General features: G+C 33.8%; 1 protein-coding gene across 1 annotated transcript in view; it reads left to right on the forward strand.

Moving 5' to 3' along the window:
• LOC118195908 (uncharacterized) overlaps window positions 1-12,116 on the forward strand; it is a 172,341-nt gene that overhangs the window by 36,763 nt on the left and 123,462 nt on the right. The window contains exons 5-6 of the mRNA XM_085816613.1: window positions 4,718-4,753; window positions 7,039-7,143. Of these exons, the coding sequence (XP_085672739.1) occupies window positions 4,718-4,753; window positions 7,039-7,143 (141 nt within the window). The remainder of the gene's footprint in view (window positions 1-4,717; window positions 4,754-7,038; window positions 7,144-12,116) is intronic.

A 12,116-nucleotide genomic window follows, 5' to 3' on the forward strand; every position in this document is an offset into this window, starting at 1 on the left:
TTTTAATAATTTATATTTTATTGTCAATATCGTATCATAAAAGTGTCAGTATCGTATGGTATAGCGGCGACTGTGAGAGAATATTTTAATGCTTTATAATTTATTCAAAGTATCAGTATTGTATAGTATAGCGGCCACTATGAGAGATAATAATCTGTGAGAGAAAACTTTAATACTGTACATTTTATTCGAAGCGTCAGTATTGCATTGTACTGTGAGAGAAAATAATTTTCAAGCGCAAATGTGTCGCTTGTAGAAAAAAGCAGAGAGGTAATAATTTTTTTTTCAGAAAAAAATAAGTGATGACAAAATTACACTTATTTGTTTATTTATTGCATATAATTTCTCAGTCACACTTCTTTCTTGCATATCTACGTTTCCTGATGTAGTGATGCTATATAAACGCTGGTAATACGATTGAACGTAATGCTCAGACATACATAGTATTTTTCAAGAAAAAGAGCAATTTATCTTGTCATTAAATATACGAAATGATTGGGAAATTCATCTATATATCAGTGAAAAAAGCGTTTAGATGTATAACTTTAAAATAGTTGGAGGAAATGCATCTGTGCTGAAAATTGCTTCTGTGTTTCCCGGCTACCCCATTATATTATAGCTCCATTGCAGTTTATTTATTTTGACAGAACCTCACGTCCATTAAACAGTTAAGAAGTAGGTCACAATGTGTGAAACAGTTACTGAAAGGAATAGTTAAGTTGTTTTCGCGTGTTTTAGGTAAGACTGGTTTCTGTCAATGTTTCAAGTTCAGCGATTAATTGCGAAGGCGGTGATTTTCCTCCATAGACGCCGCTATCGCATACAGGTAACAAAAGCAGATATGCTTACGCAATGTTATACGAAGCACGTTCAAATATACAGAGGAATTTCTAAGATAATCTTTATTTATTGAATACAGTGAAAAGACGTTAGACTATTTTTCTATGTAGTCGTCTGCCACTCACAATAAACTTTTTACAGCGGCCCGGAAGTTTCTAATTCTAGAAGAATAAAAGTCTTTATAACTACATGGTTGATTGTTCTTGCACAGCTTCAATACTTTCTCATTAGACTTAGTTCTCACTCCTAAAAATTTGTAACTTGTGATCTTTAACAAGAGTTTCTGCAATACCAATGCTTAAAGTTGCTTAGCCATTTCTGGACCACCAGCGGCTGAGCGGTAAAGTCACTGAACACTGGTAATTCGACCTGGATACTATTCCAGGCTGGGCTGGCTGTATGAGCGTTAACGTGGTTTGCTCTTTGTATGCCGTGGATACGACTTATTTTTCCTGAGAACGTCCTACACGAAGGCATTCCTTCCCTTAAGAAGATAGCTCTTGTGTGTTCTTTGCCGTAATCAAGCAAACCTAAACCAAACCTTTTTTTTTTTCAATGGTGGACACTTGCACATTGACCACGCCTAAGCCAGAAATGGTGGCCATTTTATTGTGGAGGCACCTAATAGGCGGCCACCGTTACCTCCTATGAAGTGAGAAGTAATTTTACATCCATGCCTTCTCCGGGATTTGAACCCGGGTATCGCAGTCACTGTACCGTCTGACCAAACCTACAGGTAAAACTACAGGTAGCTGCAGACACTAAACCAAACCTACAGGTAGCTGCAGACAGAAATGGGCGATACCAAACTTCACCATTGGTCGTGCAGGTGTAGTCTCGCGCTAGTTTTGAGGAACAGTACCTCAGGGTCGACCCGAGGGTCTGTCACTCCCCTTCCACAGCTTCTCGAGGACTTTAAGTTCGCTATGTATTTTGAGTGTCCTCTTATCGCACAGACATTATATAGTACTTACAAACGTCCGTGCCTCCTCCAAGATCGAGCCCGGGCCCATCAGTGCGGCATTCAGTGTCACTAACCACTATACGATCCGGGTGGCAAACTAAATGTTACATAGTAGGTAGGCACTAGCTATTTTCTGCTACGATGACTCTCCAGTCGATGAAATTTAGTGCATTAATGACAGTCAGTTTATCTTCTTTGGTTGAAATTCTCGGCCGATGATTGTCTGGTCCAAAATAAGATCTCATATCAGCCAGCGCTAAAAGGGATACAGTAATAAACGCTGTGAAAAGAGAGAGAGCACTTACTTTTGTTAAGTCTCGAATAAACCTGAGATGGAATGCCTTGTTCGTTAGCCAAAAATTTAATGATGATTCGTCGGGCAACACATTTCTTAATCTCTTCCTTTCGCATGATAATTACTACTAATAGGTATGGTGGAAAGATAAAGTGTTCAACAATTGACAAGTTCAGACATATGTATGTTTTCCCAGTGAATTATGATTATGGTGAACTCTTTACTAGAACAGAGCGTGAAAATTCCTGTTTAATACAACTTCCCTTTTATTTCAATAATACCTAAAGAAAGTAAGTTCGGACAATTATTTTATGATAAGTCAATAAATAATATGAACTAATAATACCTATCGTATTTTCAGTATTTAAAAAAAATTTAAATAATTATCATTGAGGCGAATGGTCAAAACCTTGCTTTGCTACTGCATTTGGTAAGTAATGCTATAAATAGTTACACTGTTATTCGTTTAAGGTATGTGCCTACCCTAAATTCGTCGTTTTGGTGAAAATTTTCGAAAATTGTTTTATTTATTCATTTTATAGGTTTCCAAATATGCTTTATTATTGTTTCTACGATAACTAGAAGCAAACTTGTAGTATAAAAAATAAACCGGAAGTGAATTTTTGGATGCCGGAAGTTGGCATTTAAATGGTCGTAAAAATGTAAACAATAAGTTTAAACAACTATTTTCTAATTATTAAACAATATAAAAGCTGTAACAGCAACACATCTTTCCATCTTTCACTGTGTAATTCTTTGCTGATAAAATGCCTACATGGGAAGTGTTTACGTTCCTCGTATTAGAATGGCGCCGACATGGATGACGCAGTTTCGGTTTTGATTATACTTAATAAATTCAGTCACTCTCGGTGTATTTAAATCAAACTGAAGACATTTAATAATATAACATTCACACGTAAACATGTAGTAATAATTCAGCAGTACAGATAAGCATAAAATAATAATTACAACAGTTACAGGTCAGCTACGCTTTTAGCGACCGAATTCTACGAACGACAAATCTCAAAAGCGTGTTGCCAACGCAGGGCAACGAAAAGGTAGAAATTAATTCGACAGGCGTGGAAGTGAACAGGAAGACTTAAAACAATAATGAGTGTTTTAATAACCTTTTGAGGACTATTTTATCTAAAGAAACTTTAGTCAAATTGAAAACATTGCTTTTAGGTGCACATATTGCTGTATTATTATTTAATTCAAGATATTTAGGACTTTTACCTAGAAATTAATCCCATTATGCTTGAAAGCTACATGGGAATAGACAAACAGCGACTTTAGAAATCGAAACGCCAATCTCTACAAGCAGCAAAGTTATCCAGAAAAATGCTAAAAAAAAGTGAAAATTAGTTAAGAATGAAGTAAAAGAGGGCCTAACATACAAATATGGCGAGTTTTAAAGGTCTAAAGTGGCTACAAAATTTTTTGTGCTGTATTAAAATCTTTAAATGCATTTTCTGAGAAATTGTGTTTTTCGTTACATTTGATTGCCATTACGTTAATTTCTCAAAACGTATTTAGAATATTGAAATGAAATTTTACCAAAATGTTTTATTCATCTTTAGATGTGTTCCGTAGAAAAATCTGACCTCTTTGTATTTAGTTATTGATTTTATTGACAGTATTTTGAAAAAAAGAGCATTTTTTTTTTTTCTTTTGTTTTAATTTTGAGTTTTTGTACCAAGTTTTGAATATTTCAAAAAATTTTATAAGTACAGCAAATCTTTTGCTAAGAACACAGGTAAGTATGTTATTTATATACTGTGTAATGATTATTCAAGTATATTCATTAAATCTATTATAGGAGATCTGACGTAAATGAAAATTGTCATTAAAATTTTACTAAATATTGCCTATATTTAAAAAAATTAATGAAACGTTCTATAAAATCCCATTTAAATTCATAGTTTTATATCCCATCTTACTCATAAACATGTGTGTTTAATTAAAATTTTATGAATTTAGAAAAAAGTGCTTCGTATGTTGTCACAAACATTAAAGAAAGATGTGTTAAAACCATTTTCATGCAGAGATGCAGCGGGCACAGAATCTTTGCAGATTACAAATTCAAATCGTCCGCTTATTTTATTTATTTATTTTTTGGAGGAGGGTCAGTATGTGACCGAATATTTTCCGATATTATTATTGGTGAGGGGAATCCGCGGGGGGGGGGGTGGAGTCGCGCAGTGGTCTCATCATTTAAGAATGTGTAAGCGATACAAGCTAATTAACTCTAAATAGTAGTTATGAGTTTATTAAATCGGCTTCCTAAATTTTAGTGATTATTTCCTAAAATGGATGAGAAATTAATATTAATCTCGTGCCTAATTAATCTTATTTCATTCCATCCTGTATTGATCAAGCATCTGCAGATAGCAATGCATAGCACAGAGAACTCAAAACTTTGTTCTTCCTGATCTAAAATCCACCAACTGTGTATTTTGACAAGGTATTGATTTTAACGAGCGCACAATACATGCCTCTTGTAAAATTCAACCCGATCAGTTAATCTATCCCAGATTCAGAAGTAGTTATTTTTGTTGTTACAGACTGCGCGATAAAGAATTACTTGTATATTGATTATACAATCTGTTCTTTTCCAGAGCGCCGGCATGGAAGACGACATCTCGATTTCTGCTGTAAGTATTTGTTTTGAACTTTTTTTTAAAAATCTCGAAATGTTTTATCAACCAGTGAAAACTCTAGTGATTCTGTTTCAATAAGCAATACATTAACCTGGTCAGTATTGTATGGTTCCGAAAATATATGTATATTTTTGGGTGGATAAAAGTATTATACGCTTTCCCGTCAGTTATATACGTTTATTTTCAGATCGATGCCGTCGAGAACTGGCATTCCTAGTTTAAGAAAGCAGACAGTTGCTTGAAACAGCAAGCTGTTACAATAAGTGAACTTACTCATCTAATCGATGTTTATTTTATATTGTGTATTAGCTATGCAATTAAAATTTGAAATTATGTATTTTTCTTTATATTTAATTTTTTTTAATATTGCTGTTAAAGGAATAAATACCTTGCAATATCAAAATAGTAGTGTAAAGGATTTGCATTTATCCTTCAGAAAATATAGGTATAAACCCCCTAGATTACATCTTGCAAACTAATATTTACATTTGCTGTACATGTAGTACAAAAATTGCTGCTTAAAAGGGTTTAATCTTTTAAAGCTTTTCATGTTGAATTTCTTCCCTATTGCAAATATTTATGTTAAAATATGTTGTAGGCTTTCTAGTTCGCTTTTTCCAAAATTAATTCTGAGAACAAAAGTGTCGAAAGTATTCTGAATTGCTGATATCATATCTTTCTGTTGTGCTGTAAAGGACTTTGTACATCATATCAGTCTATTTGTCCTTTGTGTATCTAATCCATGAATTCTTGTCTAGTTTTTAAAGCACTATTAGCAAAGCGAAGTATGCAGCTCTTGAATAAATTAGCCCGGTCGTAAATCTTAGATCAGGTGTAAACATAAAAAAAAAAAAAAAAAAAAAAAAAAAAAAAAACATAAATTAGGATGTAATTGGGATTTTAAATTTATATACTTACAATAATGCTATAGCTAATTACAATTTTTATATTTTTTCTTACGTGTGCCTTAAACAGTCAAGGAGAAAACTATAGCAAAAAATAAAAGTAAAAAAGACGGCAAAGAAATATTCGTGCTGTCGTGGTGTAAGTGGTAGTGCGTACAGTTAGCAAGCCGCATTCAATCGTGTAAGTTCTGTTTTCGAATGCTGGCGATGATATAGTTGGCGAAAAGGGTACTTGTCTTGGCTCCCGAAAATTGTATCTTTACATTTGCACCCCAATAAAAATGTGATGATTCATTACCATCCCGGATTTGGTAGACTGGGTTTCGTGGCTCCTTAAGTTGTCCTTTAAATCGGAAAAAATATAAAAATTTATCACATTTTCTTGAGCGTGTTTTGGTGCTGTAAGTAGAAGCACATCTACCTACCATTGGATGATCTATGATTTGAATCCCGGCAGGGACACAGTTTTAGAACAGTTTAAGAAACGCTGCTTTACAGTATAATACATTTCTTCGTTTTACGTTTCCATTTTGAGGGTCCTCCAGCGGCCGAGCGGTAAAGACGCTGAACACTGGTAGTTCAGTCCGAGGTTCGAATCCCGCGAACGGGCCGGCTGCATGGGCGTTTTCGTGGTTTTCCCCATGTGTAACGTGTATACGAGCCAGTTTCCCTTAGAAAGTCCTCGACGAAGGCATCCCTCCCTTTAGGCAGATAGCCCTCGTGTGCTTTGCCATAATTGAATAATCCAATCCAATCCATTTTGAGGTCAGGTTAAAATGTCTATCTTTCACACAGATGAGAGAAAGAGAAAGTAGCTATAGTATATTCTGCATTACTTAATTTTGTAATATAGCACGTAATGCAATATAATATGCATTATACTTAATTAAATGTTGACAATGACTTCTAGAGAGTAATAGCCATTTTTATATGTATTATATGAAATCTTGTAAAAATAGTGTATGCTATTATCCCTGATTTCGCGTATACGCGGTAAGTCTTGGATTGTATTAACCGCGAATACAGAAACAGTATACTTGATTGAGGAATATAGTATTTACATATGCGCGGCCTTATGTTTGCTGTCTTTGTTTATGCTTAGTCGCAAATTCTATCTCTATACGCCATCAAAATAAAACGAAATACGCCAAATTAAGCTCAAAATGAAAGTGATGATATTCGCGTGCAAGCACCCTTGCACTTCAAAGTGCGTAACTATGCTAGTAATGAATTCTGGAGGGTAATAATTAATAAAATGCATTTCTTAATATTTATCCCATAGCTCTTTTACTTGTATATTACTAAATAATTGCACATTTTGATGACGTTCTCCTTTGGCAAATGAAAGGAAATCGAATATATTATTTTCTGTAGCTTGATCCGAAGCTGAAGCGGGAGTGGTTCGTGAAGGCGGCTCAAGGTGATTATCATGCTCTTGTCGGACTGCTGAAAAAGGAACCCAAACTGGCGGCCATCAAGGTTTGTTATCTCTTACTTGATCGGAGTTCAAATCAGTACCATAAAATGTTTTTGTCTTTTAAAACTAGCTGCTCGAATTTATCTGGAAACAATACGTACAGGGTGGTCATAATATAAAAAAACTTCCTTACTATAGAAACACCTATAGTGGCCTGTCCGCTCAACCATTCGGAATCAAATTTCAGATATTGTTATTTGAAGGTATGCGCTCGAGTGTGATGATTTAAAATAATAGAGCTGTCACGGTTACGGTTACAGTGAAAATAATTTCTAAATTTTCGAAAGGCAACACCTACTTTTTTCCTGTGCAAATTGACCAGCGCATTGAAAAAGCATAATTGGCATTCGATCGGCACATACATGACGAATCCGGCATGAAACATTTGCAACTCTGAAATTTCAGATAACCACAGAACGAGAAACCCATCGGAGTGAGGTCCGCACATCGCTATGGCCGCGAAACTGCAACGTTACGGGAGATAACTGTATTTTGAAACATTGCACTCCTTGAAAACTTCTAATTCCCGTTAAAGTTTTTTTCCCTATCTTTTCTTGTGTTATCATTGGTTGTTTACAATGCTGGTCTTAGGAAATATTTTACGCCGCCAACGTTTGTCATCCAGTGCGCTGATCAATTCGCGCCAGAAAAAAAGTGAATGTTGCCATTCGAAAATTTTAAAATGTTCTTATTGTAACCGTAACCATGAGAGTGCATTCCGTCAAATAACAGTATAGCAAATTTCATTTCAATTGGTTGGGTGGATAGGCCTCTAGAAGTTCGTATGTCTCGTAAGTTTTTTAATACCATCCTGTATTTAATTCTTATAGTAACATTCTTCGAAGTCTGCGATGTTAAAAAGATTTTTTCGCAGGAATTATGGAACGAACTTCTGCTCAGTTTTATTTAAAACATCTATTTCCATTCTGCTTTTGAAAAATAAATAAGTAAAAAAATTAATTTTTCTTTTTTGAATTGGTTTTCGGACAGCCTTGAATTTTAAAAGTGCATTAAAATCTGCTTTTCCAATCTGTGTTTAAAACGTGTTTTCGCATAATTATTTCTAAAAATAAAGGGAATTGTATTTTAAGAAATTTAATTGAATTATTTAAAATACATCGTTAAAATATTAAAAATACATTTTCCTGAATTCTGATAAAAAAATTTACTTAAAGTGCATATTATTTTCTGTAGCTTGTTTCTATGTATTTTTAGAAAGTTTATAATCGTTACTTTCTCTAAAACGGGAGAATTTTTTTAATTCGAAATTGATTTGATTTATTGCAGTTTTCTGAAATTCTGACACACCTTAAGTTTATAAAAATGTTGTCTATGTCTTTAATCGTAAATTATTTGAAAAACGTAACTTAAAATTTAGAATAACGAATTAAATTCATATTTTTGTCAGAAATCTTATCTATATATATATAAAGAAGAAAGTCTATTGGTTTGTCTTCTAATAACTCTGTCACTACTATAGCTATCGTCACAAAACTTTCTACAATTCTTTTCTGGGTTCAAAAAAAGGTCAACGTCCACTTAAAAAAAAAAAAAAAAAAAAAAAGAAAGAAAAGAAAAAAGCTAAAATCAGATATATTAATTAAAAACTCGGGAAAACGATAATTTTCGCCCTCATTTTTCCGAGTGGCAACAGTCTTGCGAACTGGAGATGAAAAATCTGCTTTATTTTGAAAATTGTTGCCACTGACAGCTTTCAAATCCTAGAGTTTGTTAATAAAAAATTTCGAAGTTTTACGATGAAATAAAAATAGCATCGCCAAAGATTAAATGCATTATTTTCTATTCCAAAAATTCATGGGAAGCCATTACAACTATTCCCATCTTCGTACGACTTTAATTAGCGGAGATATTAATTAAAAACTCCGAAAACATTAATTTTCGCAGTTAATTTTCCGAGTGGCAACAGTCTCACGCGTTGAAGATAAAATTGCTTTATTTCGGAAAGTGTTGCTACTGCTCGCTTTAAAATCGTAGAGTTTGGTAATCAAAAATTTATGATTTTTACAAAATCTATATATATATATATATATATATAAAGAAGAATGCCTGTGGGATTGATTGTGCATTTGTTTGTTTGTTCGCGTTGTTGATTTCTGATGAATTTTTTGCCACATTTAATCGACTAAAATTGAATTTAGGGGAAATATTGGATGGAACTTGAGCTTTTACGACCATTTGATTAGAAAAACGAAAATCTTTAAAAACTGAATGCCGTTATTACTAATATTAATAAAATGATAGAGAGAATTAATTAATTTTTCTACCGAAATTTTTTATGTAGTTTCCATATCGCATCAGAGTGAAAAATGTAGAGAAGGATTACAGCGGTATCGTTCTCTGTTGTTAGATGCATTACTCTCAATGTAACTTAGCTGACATCGGCTACTTCCGCTAGTTGTAACTAAATCAACGGAAAATTAAGAACATGTAAGTTAACAGGAAGCTTAATTTAATTTGCCCGAGAACGAAGAGCAAAGCTACCTGTATTTCAGATATAAGGCGACTTGATTTTTTAAAAATATTTTCACTTACCTAATAATGTTTTTTATCTCTTTGCGCACAAAGCCTAATTACCTGATATTAAGTTTAAAATATCTGGCTGCTGTAAAAAATGCTTGCCACATCTTATCTTAGTAAATGTTTAATATTGTAGTAAACTAAACTGAATTTACAATCCAAAAAGCACATTAACTCATTTCTTTCTCTTTCTGGAGCATTACATGAAAATTCTACTCATTATGTGTATATTTCACCCATACTCTGAAGATGAGATTCCTATGTTGGCATCGGATGACTATAGAATGAATGTTTTCGTGCCATATACATGTCGAGCGCATCCGAGAACGAAAATTAATTCTCATGTGTTGCGATGTCTGAGTTCGCATGCGAGATCCGTGAGATTTGTTGGTTCTGTTAATAGGAAATTTGTGTCTGGGACAGAAATATCTTTTGTCCGCGGAACTCCCAGAAAACGGCGCGTGATGAGTGTGCGCCCGGACGACCTCTCATTTGTCACTGTCTGCCTCTGCGCATTCCGGTAGCGCTGTTCCGAACCCACCTCCCCGACCGCTGCCACAAGACTGAAATATGTGCTTCTAACCTCCTCCACGAGGAGCGATCATCGCCGTCTCATAATGAAAATTCAGTCATTCGATACTCTGTGGTGAGATTAAAAATTCCGCATGTCTATTGGTTGACGTTCCCCGGCTCTCGGGTGGCATTTCCGTGGACATTACTAGATGTATCTTTGCACAACTTTCCCCACCCTCGTTTCGTTGATCCAATTTATTAAGTACATTATTGTTCATTGAGAAAAAAATGAAAAGGAGTTGAAACGGATGATAAATTTCAGCCGTCAAGTTTCTCAAAATAACGTCCTCTCCCAGAATGTCTGCTTTCTCTGGAAGGTAAACGAGCAAGTTTAGATAGAGAGCTTGGAAATTGCAATACCGCAAACATTTAGGAAATATTTTACTGCTTTTTAAAGTTATTTGTTCTAAAAACTTTTTAGCAGTATTATTTAGTTTCACTGTATCAAAATCAAACTTATTGATTTGATTTCAGCAGAGTTAAACTCCATGCTGATATGGATCGTGTATAACTGATATACTTCAAAAGATAGAGATGGGGGATTTTCCGGTCTTAAATTTGTCATCAAAACGTTGAGGCCAATTGCCATGCGTTCTATTGATCCGTCTACGTTAAATGAATCGCGCAGTTGAACACTATGACTTAGTTTCCAGATCAGGCTTCTTAAATCATGCGATTTTGCTTCATGTAACATTTTTATTTGGAACTGTGGTTAAAAATGTGTTCTTGCCACAATTGTGTAATGACTGCTGACTGCGTGATCTTCCAATTGGCTAGAATATGCTGGCCTAACTAAAGTTTTGAATGTCATCTTAACGTTGTTCGGATACTTAAAGGAAGTTACACAGAATACATATAAATAAGCCTCGGACAATTTGTCTTTTTTTATATGTTGCTTGTAACTTTATTCTTGTAAATTTGAGAAATGTAGTCATTTAAATTAATGAACCTGTGCATCAGAAGTTCGATAATCTTGCATGATAGGAACATTTGTGCGGTGCCAGATTATAAGAATAAAACTGTGCAGTGCCATCCAGTTATTGATTGTTTTAGGAATAAGTTGTCAAAAACTGTATATACTATAATTCTGCAAGCATATTTAAAGAATCGAACTTATTAGTAAATAAATTTATGCATAGTGTAATTACATTTAATCCGTTTTGCCATTACAATCAGTATCATAGCCAGTGCAAAAGTGTTTTTACTTCCTTGTACGAAGTAAAAAGGAAGTATTGTAATCGCGAAAAGTTTCAGGCAGCATATTTCAACGAAAATATCCATTTTGACCGCTATCGAATGCAATTTAACGATGTTTTTGCGTGATATCTGTACGCAAGGACAGAATAAAAGACTCTTTTCCTCCAAAAAAATTATAAAACTGCTTTAAAATGAATTCTGAAGAGAATTTTTCGTGGCGTCTGTACGAACGTATGTACGTACGTACGTATCTCGCATAACTCAAAAACGAGTAGCCTCAGAACATTGAAATTTTGTATATAGGACTGCTATAACATGTAGATGTGCACCTCGTATTTTGGTTGCAATCGGCCGCACCAAACGTATATAAATATATTTATATTTAAACAAATTTAAATTCTAAACAAATACGTATAAAAGTAAAAAAGTAGAAAAGCAAATTTAAATTCTAAAAAAAAAAAAAAAAGGAAAAAAGCCAAAATAATTTAAAATAATTTAAAAATATGCAAACATGTAAAAGATTTAATTCTCGAACTAATCTACAATATCATTTAAATTCAGAAGCATAAGTAAATCAAGTGTAAAATCTATCCATGAAAATAAATCTACTTGTTTAAATTTAAATTTCATTCCTTGCAGCAATGGCGCAAAGAATATTTAATTAAAT

Source organism: Stegodyphus dumicola, chromosome 5 (assembly GCF_044657685.1).
Source record: "Stegodyphus dumicola isolate Sdum_Otavi_A_Nest chromosome 5, ASM4465768v1".
In the NCBI taxonomy this organism is placed as follows: domain Eukaryota; kingdom Metazoa; phylum Arthropoda; class Arachnida; order Araneae; family Eresidae; genus Stegodyphus; species Stegodyphus dumicola.